This window comes from Sinocyclocheilus anshuiensis, unplaced genomic scaffold (assembly GCF_001515605.1).
Source record: "Sinocyclocheilus anshuiensis isolate Anshui unplaced genomic scaffold, SAMN03320099.WGS_v1.1 scaffold151, whole genome shotgun sequence".
NCBI classification, from domain to species: domain Eukaryota; kingdom Metazoa; phylum Chordata; class Actinopteri; order Cypriniformes; family Cyprinidae; genus Sinocyclocheilus; species Sinocyclocheilus anshuiensis.
Genome location: NW_015548199.1, coordinates 80,672 through 93,546, shown reverse-complemented (window position 1 = coordinate 93,546; position 12,875 = coordinate 80,672). Strand labels below are relative to the sequence as shown.

At 38.8% G+C, this 12,875-nt stretch overlaps 1 protein-coding gene across 1 annotated transcript in view; it reads right to left on the bottom strand.

Moving 5' to 3' along the window:
* The window catches only part of grid1b (glutamate receptor, ionotropic, delta 1b), a 484,036-nt gene extending 472,710 nt beyond the window's left edge, over window positions 1-11,326 (bottom strand). The window contains exons 1-2 of the mRNA XM_016439916.1: window positions 11,049-11,326; window positions 8,041-8,196 (exon numbers count right to left, since the gene is read on the bottom strand). Coding sequence (XP_016295402.1) covers window positions 8,041-8,196; window positions 11,049-11,127 — 235 coding nt within the window. The 5' untranslated portion in view covers window positions 11,128-11,326. The remainder of the gene's footprint in view (window positions 1-8,040; window positions 8,197-11,048) is intronic.
* Between the last annotated feature and the right edge of the window lie 1,549 nt (window positions 11,327-12,875).

The window sequence follows — 12,875 nt, the reverse complement described above, 5'->3', positions numbered from 1 at the left end:
TATATATATATATATATATATATATAAACACCTAACATAATTTAAACATCTTTGTTGCTCTCTAGGAAAGCTGTTCAAGGACCGATAAAGATGTTAATCCAGGAACATGTCCTACTTGGCAAAATCACAGTAATTGTGAGTGATCCATGTAGAGAGCTTCTGACAGCGATTAAAAAATGTCTTAATCAGCCAGCTTTCAAACACAGTACTGAGCCAAGTAATGAAGGTAATATCTGCAAATGACAGACAAATTCAAATTATGTTTCTGCATGAATAATGCAGTTAGGCATGAAAACTCACAGAAATTCACAGGGTGCTGCCCAGGGTGGACAAGATTGTTGTTTTTACAGGAACACTGTGCAATTTGGCAGTCAAATGGCTAGCCTTGGTAACAAGGTAATTAACCTCATTTATTTGTGTTGAAAGTGCATTTAAGGTCTCATACTGGGCAATTTAATTCAAGGGCGAATCACAGAATCAGGGACCCTCACTAAAAAAGCCCAGCAGCCATCCAGTGTCATTCTCTCTATGGTCAGTGGAGGGATTGATGCTCGGCTCACACAGCCCAGAATAAGGGTCCATATGTTAGTTTGTCTCAAGTGTGTGTGGGCTGTTGATGTGTGTGTGTGTGTGTGTGTGTGTGTGAATACACACTTCTACTTCATTTGTATGCATCCCACACACTCATGCCGATGTCTGCACACCGAATGGTTTAAAACTGAGCAGTACAGGCCAAAAATATATGTGCGGGTCATTTCTCAAACATCTAACATTAGCATCTCCTAATGGAGAGAAAGGTCAAAGGACTCGTCTTTCTCAGTGGCATCCAAATAACTCCATTACAACTCCACTGGGGCTGTGCAAGTCATCTCAGAAGCATGGGCAAGTACAGCAGGGAAGCCAACATGAATGTTTGGAGGACTTTGTCCTCTCTTTGTTAAGTATGAGCATCCACGGCTAGACACATGATATCAACCCCTGCTATTAGTATGAGCTATCAACCACTATATGTGTTGAGCAATCGATCGAAATATACAAGTGTAACACCGTAAGATGTTTCACAGAGATTGCAGAGGATGATATCATCTGAATTAATAATTCGCAAAAACAAAGTCAATAACAGTATTAAAAAAAGAGAGAGAGAAAAAAAGAGCATCATATTTCACAGGCTTTACAGTATGCTATAGGAGAATATGGAGCTCATATTCAAGGATGGAAAACACTTCAATTTTATTCAGAGACCCAAACTGAACATATATAATTTGGTGCAGTTGGTGATTTTTATATGGCCAAAAAGTAAGATGAAAGGGCCCTCGTACCTGCGCTCACCACCACCCAATGGCTTTAGGAAGACAGTGAACGGTGGGCAATATGCATTTAAAGTGGTAAATATAAGAGGAATATGTCAAAGTCATGTATATGTGCCAAACTTCCTGCTGCCAGCTGGTGGCGCTATGATTATAACTGGATATTGGCATGTAGATGTCTTCAGGCCAGCACTTTTATCAAACATATGAGGTTTGGGCCAGATTGAACATGGTATGTTTGAGTTAGTGCAAAGCATGACATATCCTGTTGCCAACAGGTGGCGCTATGATTATAACTGAATATTGGCCTTTGATGTCTTCGGGCCAGTAATCTTACCAGACATGTGAAGTTTGGTGCAGATTGGACATTGCATGTTTATGTTAGTGCAAAACAAGTCATTTCTTGTTGCCAGCAGGTGGCGCTATGATTATAATGGAATATTGGCCTTTAGATGTGTTCAGGCCAGGACTCTCTTATCGAACGTGTGAAGTCTGAAGCAGATCGGGTATTGTATGGCTGAGTTACAACAGCTTCGAACATCGAAATTTGTCAGGCTGCCATAGACACGCCCTTCAATGATCTCAAGATCTTTGCAATTTAATATCGCAAAGGCCTTTAGATTATACTGATTGAATATAATGTTGATGTCATCAAATCTGCATGAGGTGTTCGTTAGAGTGTAAAACATGTCACTTCCTGTTGCCAGCAGGTGGCGCTATGGCAATATCTGAATATGGCCATGGGCTCGCACCACCGGTGCTCAGGCCCTAAATAAACATTCTTCAAAACCTGATGTATAATTATCAGTTGCTTCAATCCAATAAGTGTTCATCTTGAATTTTTACTATCAACTAAAATGCCTTTTACTTGCTACAAAGTATAAACAAATCAGATGACAGAAGATTGTAGAAGAATGTATACAACAGGTTTCTTCAACAAAGTTTTTTGCATCCGATATGATACAGTCAGATTTACAGGATTAATATGGTGTATCTCTAATGTATTCTCTGTTTATAAGTCTCCATTTTGCCACAGTAATAGCATAATTAAAAATAGCATAATAATACATTTGAACTTTTTTATTCTCACTAACCTTTAGTAAATGAGGGCATATATGCCTTATTACATTTGATTAAATCTGTTCTCTGCATAATTGCTTGCTAAATATTACAATATAAAGGCTTACATAAAGAAACTAGGTAAGACGTCATGGCTTTAATAGTCACAGGAGCATATTGCATGTTAGTTGTACAGTGGTGTGAAAAAGTGTTGGCCCCCCTTCCTGATTTCTTATTACAAAATGAAGACTTTGGAGTGGCCTAGTCAAAGTCCTGACCTGAATCCTATTGAGATGCTGTGGCATGACCTTAAAAAGGCGGTTCATGCTCGAAAACCCTCCAATGTGGCTGAATTACAACAATTCTGCATAGATGAGTGGACCAAAATTCCTCCACAGCGCTGTAACAGACTCATTGCAAGTTATCGCAAACGCTTGATTGCAGTTGTTGCTGCTAAGGGTGACCCAACCAGTTATTAGGTTTTGGGGGCAAACACTTTTTCACACAGGGCCATGTAGTTTTGGATTTTGTTTTCTCTTAATAATAAAAACCTTCATTTAAAAACTGCATGTTGTGTTCACTTGTGTTATCTTTGACTAATATTTAAATTTGTTTGATGATCTGAAACATTAAAGTGTGACAAACATGCAAAAAAATAAGAAATCAGGAAGGGGGCCAACACTTTTTCACACCACTGTATTTGTGCTGGTAGCAGGAATTAAAGGGGCACCTCAGTCTCAGAATAACCGCCTTCAAGTAAATTTGTATAAAGAAAAAAAAAGATGGCCAAGAAAGAAGTCCAAGCTTGAGAAGCAATAAACTAGCCCTCTAATAATCATATGACATAAAAAAAGTGCAGTTTTGTGAGTGGTAGCTGCACATAAATGTGGGAGTCATTTCCTTAAAAACCATAGCAACTCTTAATTCATGGCTTCAAGCTAGAAACATGGTTGCCGACAGCTTAAACCATTTGATGTTGGCTGTTTGTGTTATAAGGGTTTCCCTTAGACCTTAAGGCTGGTGGAAGCAACAGTGGAAGAGAGAGACACTATTACAATTTGTGAATGATTAAAGACACGTACCTCTTTCCATATGACTTACTTTCACCGGACCAGACAAATAGAGATAGAGCTGTCTGGTCTGCTTTTAATTATGCCTTTAACACCTAGTTGGATAATTTGATTATGTACACAGTACATGGATTATTTCAACTGAATTGTCTGTAAGTCACTCCAGGAAGCAATCAAATGTGTGAAAGTATGACATTAAAAGGACAGTTCACCCCCCAAAAATGAAAATTTGCAGAAAAAGTACTCAGTCTCAGGCCATCTGAGATGTAGATAAGTTGGTTTCTCCATCAGAACAGATTTGGAGAAATGTAGCATTGCATCACTTGTTCACCAATGGATCCTCTGCAGTGAATGGGTGCTGTCAGAATGAGAGTCCAAACAGCTGATAAAAACCACAATAATCCACAAGTAATCCACACAGCTCCAGTCAATCAATTAACTCATCAATTAGTCTTGTGAAAGTGAAAAGCTGCTTATTTGTAAGAAACAAAGCCATCATTAAGACATTCTTCTGGCCAAAAACTGCATAATCCATAATCCATCCACACTTCTTTCATAAAAAGTCCATCCCGTTATCCTCGCACATCAAAATCCACTGGCAAATTTGTTCAGAACATTTTGGACTGTTTTCACTTGTAAATTGTGCTTGAGTTGTGCATTTTTCTATTTTGATTTAGATTAGAGAACTTTTTCACTGGAAAAAAAGCAATATTATGGATAGAGGAATTGTATTTGAAGCAGAAGCAATGGTTTAAAGTTAAAAACATCATAATGATAGATTTGAAAACATGCAGGTTTTTGCTTTATAAGACATTAATTGATGGACTGGAGTTGTACTTGAATCAGCTGTTTGGACTCTCATTCTGACGGCACCTATTCATTGCAGAAGATCCATTGGTGAGCAAGTGATGTAACGCTAAATTTCTCCAAATGCATTCCTATGAAGAAACAAACTCATTTACATCTTGGATAGCCTGAGGATGAGAATCTTTTCAGTAAAATTTAATTTTTGGTTAAACTATTCCTTTAAGCACTTAGCCACAACCATATTTAGATGCAGTTGTGACACAAATCAGAAGACATGAAGAAGATATAATTCCACGCTATTGCTTTTCCAATAATAAAGCAATTGGAGTGCTATTACACAGTTAACTAACAAAGAAAGAAAGACTATGAAAACAGCAGCTATGCTATAATAAATAAAAGGTCCCACTGCATTTAGGGAGCTTGGAGAGGTTTGGGGCATTTCACACTGTTTTGTGAGAGCAGGCAGTTTAGGTAAAGCTCCAAATCTTTATTGACATCCCGACACCATGAAAAACCTTGTGGGATTCATCTAGTGGGTTTCATTACACCATCTCCATTTGTTTCTGTAGTAGGTTTTACACTTGGTGCTGAGTATAAAATGAGAGCCTGAGGATACAGCATGGAAGTATAACACATTTGTCAATTATAAAGAAACATGCAGCAAGTAATACAAATTCAAAAAGGGTTAAAGTATTAATCTAAGATCAACTTCAGGCAATAGAATCAGGCAATAGGCAGCAATATAATGAACAATTCACAGGAATTTTTGTATTATTGATGTGAAGCTCATAGTCATACCAGCAGATGATTCTCTAACAGGTTATTTGACTACATCAGGCCAAGGCAGTGTGACAAGCACCAGGCCCAGACAGTTCTATTCCTATTCCATCTATAGCACACCTGTACATACAATTTATTCTTTTTTTTTTTGTGGTTTATATTTATGCATGTGTATTTTATTCACATCTCATTTTTATTATCTGTGTGTTGTTGTTGTCTCCGTGTACTGGAAGCTTGTGACACTATAACAAATTCCTTGTATGTGCAAACATACTTGGCAATAAAGCTCTTTCTGATTCTGATTCTGATTCTGATCACAATATTCTGTATTGTGTGCACACAGAAAGTAAAATCTTGAGGAGTGAAAATTCAATAATGTTACTTTCTCGAGTTAAAAACGAGTAAATTGGATCTCAGGAAAGCATGTCTGTATCATATTTCATCCCAAATGCTACAGAAATGGTAATATATGTTAATATGTGTTACAGTGGTTATCATGGTAATATGTGTTGTATTGCCTTTAAGATGATTTATATGAGAACTTGTATTACAGTAATGTTTGAGAGTCTAATGAAGATCACCATTACTACCAATGCTGAGTATATGCATGTTTTTTGTTTTTTTTTACACAAAAGAAGATATGTGACCCTGGACCACAAAACCAGTCTTAAGTGTCAATTTTTTGAAATTGAGATTTAAACATACATATACATCTGAAAGCTGAATAAATAAGCTTTCCATTGATGTATGGTTTGTTAGGATAGGACAATATTTGGCCAAGATACAACTATTTGAATATCTGGAATCTGAGGATGCAAAAAAATCAAAATATTGAGAAAATCGCCTTTAAAGTTGTCCAAATGAAGTCCTTAGAAATGCATATTACTAGTCAAAACTGAAGTTTTGATATATTTACGGTAGGAAATTTACAAAATATCTTCATGGGACATACTCTTTACTTAATATCCTAATGATTTTTGGCATAAAAGAAAAATCGGTAATTTTGACCCATACAATGTATTTTTGGCTATTGCTACAAATATACCCCAGCGACTTAAGACTGGTTTTGTGGTCCAGGGTCACATATTTTGAAGAAAGTTTGTAACCAAACAGTTGCTTGTAGCTTTTGCCTTCCATAGTATGGAAAAAATACTGTGGAAGTCAAGGGCTACCAGCAAATGTTTGATTACCAACATTCTTCAAAATATCATTTGTTTCTGTGTGTGTGTGTGTTTTTGTGTGTGTGTGTGTGTGTGTGTGTGTGTGTGTGTGTGTGTGTGTGTGTGTGTAACAGAAAAAAAAAAAAACTTTTTGAATAGAAATGTATTTGCATTATTTACATTACATCAGCATTTATTTGAAAAATAATTATTTATTTGAGAATTAATTCATTTATTTAAAATCTTTTGCAACACACATTTGAACAATTGAATGTGTCCTTGCTGAATGAAAGCTTTAATTTCTTTCCAGTATTGCATATAAACGCATATGAACAAAATTATATTTTGTATGTTATAGGAGTTTTTGCACTGTGGTGATATTTCTTTCTGCTAGTTTGGTGACCCAGACACATGCTTGACAGATTTCGTAAGAGTCACCCTTTAACACCACAGAATGAAAAAGTCGCTCTGCTGCTTAATAAAAGGAGCCCCAATGCTTTCCTCCAGCACACAATGTGGGCTACTGTTACCATTTTGAGATGGCAACTGTGACCACTAAAAAGAACTCCATTGGCTGTCTTGAATGGCCTGGAATCTATTCACAGAGCCAAAATCAACAGGGCATTCAGTCAAGAGAGCACAGTATCACTGTGCTTAGGTACTTACACACTGCCCTGCATTTCAACCACACCACCATGACAACACATTCATGCAGAAGATCACACATATCCGGATATTGCCAGATGATCGCAAAACCAGAGGTCCAGTGGCAAAAAATGTGGAGCATTTGAGTGGTAACTCCAAATAAATAAAGCCGAACCTTCCCTGAACATTTCAAGCACCCGTGAGACGCTATGAAGGTTTATCTCTGGTGTGCGAAACAAATCAACATACAATGAGTTTCATTCTAGATGTTAACACCAGCTATATTAAAAAAGGTTAAGTTCCCCTGTGCCATTTGCAACGTCATACGGCATTGTCAGAATAAGGATGTTCTCAATGCGTGCTCGTGTTATTCCTCAGGTTGACATGTGGGAAATAAAACACCTCACCAAACCAACCTGAAAGACACCTAATACACCGAAAGCAAAGAACTGTGGAAAACTGCACATAGACTTGACAAAACAGTGAGTACTTGATGATTGTGGACTAGTTGATAAAGGTCCAAGTAATAGCAGAGGAAGAAGAATGACAAATAAAACCTTAGCAAAGATCGCACTATACCAGTGTCAATAGCTCACTTAGATTGATCACAGTGATATATTTCCAAAACGAATCACAGTTTACATCACATCACATATTGTGATGGAGGATATTTTCTAACAGAAATAATCATTGCCATCATCATCACCATCGTCTTCGTCGTCAATCCCGGCATCATTAACTGCCATTAGCCCATTCAGAAGAAGACATTCTCTTTTTCCTTGCTTTTCAAAATCTTTGAAGATCTTTCGGAAAGCTCAGGCTTCAGAGCACTCATCCTCAACTGCAATTATTGTCTCAATTGTTATTGAGTCCAGCCTGACTCAATACCTCCACCTAGCTCTTCTTTCACAGAAGACACTAGACTGTGGGGAAGCTTCAGGTGGATGTCTTTGAAACCAAACGTCACCTTTCATGCTGGCATTAAACAAACACACATACATTTTCAAGACATCTTGGCTTGCCGTAAGCATGCTCTGAACAAAAGCAGAAACCCTGGCGATGTGTGTCATTTCGACTCGGTGATGTCTTGTTGGAGGGTTACTCAAACTGCCAGACAACAATTTGCATGTACATTTTTTTAGCATTTACACACAGACGTCAGGGAATGATGCAGTTCGAGAGTGAAGAGACATAACACGATGATTCACTCACCTTCCTGGACTGCCTGAAAGGGGTTGTTGGGTTCGATATATTTTATGGAGTGGGTGATTTTCTCGCTCTGCAAAATGTCATCGTTGAGGCTGAGGTCAGAGATCGCCAACTGAAACACCTCATCATCCCGTGCTGCATTCTCCTCAAAAATGGCACCTGCGGGCATGTATAGATAGTTATCTATAGGGTCTTAGTGAAGCGTACAAAGAAACAGAAGCAATTGCTAATTTGCATACAGAGGGCAACTGACTTGCTTGGCTCATCTTGCTCAAAGGGCTATTATTTTAGAAACATTTACATTTATCCATTTGGCAGATGCTTTTATCCAAAGCCACTTAAAAGTGCAGTCAAGGTACTTATTATTATTTTTTTTTTTTATCAGTGTGTATGTTCTCTCAGATTGAACACATGACCTTGACATTTCTATCGCTATGCTCTACCAGTTGAGCTAAGGAAACCCATCCTACAGAGAGCTCAGGGCTAAAACAAGATTGTTGTTTGCTTCACTAGAAACAAATAAGATAAAAAGACCCCTGATATTTTACTCATCACCTTTTGTTTCATAAAATGATAAGCAATGAGAAATATTTTAATTTGAGAATAATGATGAACAAATAACAGAAGGGTCAAAAAAGTTGCATTTGTTTAATTTCAGGTCTCAACAATAAAGGATTGGTGGTGAATTCTTCTGATTATGTCAGGTAATGTTACAACTGTCTAGCATAGTGAGTTTATTTTTTTTAACCAAAATATGGTCATATTTAAATCGACTTGTGTAATTTAAGTCAAAAGGTTTTTTTTTTTGATCCAGTCTCTTGCAAGTGTTTACCACTTAGCCAATCTGGACCCCACTTTATTGTAAATGTATTTAACCATGTACTAACATCTAAATTAATCATTTGAGCCAATACACTTATTGTGTACATACATGTTTTTATGTTGTAGTGATATTAAATATGAAAAATGCATGCATGTAATTACGTCCATTATTAATGTATTACTAGTAATTACATCTACACCTGTTTTGTAATACAACATGAACACAATAAGTATGCCAAAACAAAGGTAATTGCATACAGTAGTAGTTAAAGACAGCTAATATAAAGAGGGAATAAAAATCCTTACTGTTAAGCATTTACTTTCCAAGCAGGTGCTAATCAAAGCAACCTACAATAAAGTTGTGCAACAAGTTGTATGTAGATTAATTCATATTATGGCAGCTTAACGTATTTAAGTTTAAGCATGATATCTAAAATCAATTTTAGAGAGATTGAGAGGCCTCATTTATGTTTGGCCAAAATGTACCCATCTCTACCTGTGTTAGAGGAGCCCAATAAGGTGGGCAGGTAGACAGGTAGAATCTGGTTGATGTATCACTGCAGTGTTCATCTTATTTAGCAGAAATAGGGGTGTCGCATCTGTTCATTCCAGTTGCCAGTGAGAGCAGCCCTGATCCACACTGCCTGTACTAGCCTTCCAATTACCAGTTTTGGATGGCCATTGCCTCTGTAAATCACCATGCCACCCTGAAAATCACTTCATGTCACCCTCTCCATTCAATGGACAGCCCTATTTTTCTTTTGCCCTTCGGAGCCGAATTTGGTCAGGATGATAACGTGAGCGGATGTGACAAAGTGGAAGTATTGGGCACTGGAGAGGCTTGAATTTGTTATTTCACCTGCGCTGTGCACCTTTGAGTCCTGCCTATTACACAGCCACAGATACGCCCTCGTGTGCACTTAAAGGTAAGAGCTGGATGAAAATGTTGTAAGACCTCATTTTTAAAGGTGGTGATGGAAGTGGATTTTCTGACCTAGACGCATGCAACTGGTAGGTAAACTGAATTATCTGAGAACAACCTGTAGATGTATTTCTGTGTGCATAGGGATATAGCATCATTTCACTCTGCATATTGCATCCACCACAGTTCAGAACACGTCAAATGCATTCAATGCATGTGATTTAAATGTGTGAATGCCTGATATATCTAAAACTGCTTTCTTGAATCATCCCCAAGGTCTTGGTCAAATATACTGGGCAGCAAATTACCTAAGACATAGATTGCATAAAACAAGCCAAAATCTGATTTGTTAAAGCTAGTTGGGGGTAAATATATGACAACCGACTCCACTTGGTCAGTTTTGGTCACACAAAACGATGTGTTTTTGATATAAAAGGTTAGAATGACAAGTAGTTTTGTTGAAAGCCAAATAGAATAAATAGAACAAAACTACTTCAGAATCTCCAACGACAAATATGGTGGCTTTTTTTCACAGATTCCAATAAATCTTCTTTCCAATGAGCCAACAGCTGACTCGATACGATAAATGAGTGTTTGGATCTGACTTCTTCATGACAACTGAATAGAGCTACAGCCGCCCTCCCCGGCAGCCCCTCTTCCTCCTCTTTGCTGCTGTTGGAGAGCCAAAATCTTTCTTTCCTCACATTTGGTGAGATAATCAGAATGCACAGGGTGTCCAGCGCACGCAAAGGGGATTGGTTAAGATGACATTTACAGCCTGGGATAGCCAAGAATAAGCATTTGTCCTCTTGTCATTTATTTACTTCAGCATCCTTTATTAACATTTCCCTCACGTTCCATACAAAGTTCAATCTTATAGATGGGAGGGGGAGAGCAACCCACACACATTGGCTTACTCTGCCTTATGACAGACGCCTCCTGTTTTTCCAACTTGCCTGAAATCTAGGATTTACACAATTAAGCGTTCCTGGTGAACAACCTGCTAAGACTGGAATTAGATTAGTCTTGTCCATGCATCTGTCAGTGCAATGGATCTATCGGCAATCTGAACAAGAGAGACGTTATCGTCACAAGTGGTCTGCTCAAATGATATTCAGCCCGATGAGCAGGGCACATTTCCAATGCTTATTTACAGTGGATATTTCACGCCGACCCCTACAACGCACTTCACTTAGAGTCCTCATTCTGGATGTCGCATTCATTATCATTTGCAACAAATAAAGGCTTTGAACAGCTCACTCCTTACCGATGTGAATGATGGAGTCGGCTCCCACCGAACTGCATTGCAATATCCCAAAAGAAAGGCATAATATCAACAATTCCATCTCCGCTTCTCACCAAAGCCGCGCATCCACACGACCCTCAGATGTCTGCAAATTCCCAGTGAGTGAGAAAAGTACGTCAAAGGATCGCAAATGCACCTGTGATAAACCAAAAAGTGCGCCGGCGCTGAAAGAAAGCGCTAGTGCGAGGACCACTGTGAGGGAATACGGGGGAAATCAGGAAGGAGAAAGGCAGGTCGCCTGTTGGAGGGTAACGGTCGCTTCAGGATACGGCGCGTTCGCTCCGCAGGTCTCGCTCTCGCGCGGCGCTCGCGGAGTCTGAGACACATCACAAACTCCAAACTGCGGAGGAGGGACACCCCCGCGCGCGCGCGCCCTCGCTGGCCTGTTCGCTCGTTCCAGAGGAGCGCGAACGCGCGCGCGCGCGGAGAGATGGAATTCGGAGCCAAGCCGGAGAAGAGGACAGCGCTAAACATACATGCTGCTGCCTTAAGAAGACATCACTGCTTTTGCGTTGCGTCTGAGCAAATTCTTTGGTCTCTGTAAACATGCATCATGACTGGTAAAAATCGTGGGGAGAGAATGTGGAAAGCCGGCGGGTCACCGAGTCATCGAACGAAGCGGTAACTTTCTTTTGAGTGTTAAAGTGTGCTGTTGATTCATTCTGTTTTTTGTTTTTTTTATCGTTGATTTTACTGGACGTTGAATTACAGTTCGTAAACATACATGTAGCTGTCAATGAGTACGCTATAGATGGTATATTCGTAGAGATTTCCACATGGGAGAAATTATGTGGCGATGGTGCTCCAATGTTTCGTTGCGCGCAAAAGGAAACGACACCTTTCTTTCGAGTTTAAAGTGTGCTTTAGATCATTTCTTGCTTGCTTTACCGGATGTTGCAGCACAGATAATCGCTGTGCAATGTCACAAGGAGGAATCGACCTTCCGCTGTCAGAAGTCCGTGGAAATTCTCCACATAAGGCGCATTTCTCCCTGTGAACAAGGTTTAATTCAGACACGGTGTTTAGATATTGTAAGGACGTGTTGAAGAGACGATGCCGGTAAAGACTGGAACTGTGGGCTGTGTATACAAAATGCCGTTTTCATGATAGCATGTTCTTTGTATATCTTTCAAGGTTCCCTTGCAATGTATATAAGGGTTTTTAAATGTAACACAGTAAAGGGAGGTTGTTCAGGTTGTAACACAAATGCTCCATTTTAATTTATGTCAAAACATGATTTAGCTCCTTAAGGTAACTGCACAGTTTTACTTTTTATAATGTAAGACGTGCGGCATTTTAACAAAATGCACTTGTGTTGGTCTCATATATGTTTTTGTATGGTCTAAAATGTATTTGATGTTAACCTTTAATTTGAGGTTTCATTATGTCATGTATCTTCTTAACTTTTAACATGTTGATATCAAACGGCAGTAGAATGAGGACAGATTTATGGAGAGCGGAAAGTGAACTGGAGAAATTGAACTTCAGAGAGAGAAATAAAGAGCAGCGCTGGACTGACTCATCCACATGACTGAAGACTTCATCAGAAGAGACGAAACATTATATTCTTATTCTTATTCTTACAATTAAAGGATATTTCTTGCGGTTGAATATAAGAACAGAAATGTCCCTTAATTGTTTGGTTAAGTATATGTGATGTCTTTCAGCACCACACACCGGCGGACAGCTCCCATAAGCTCTGTCGGTCACGAACAGAATTACAATGGATCAATCATCAAGCTCCAAGCAATGAGCCCTCTCTCCCTTTCATGTTCATATCTGCATCGA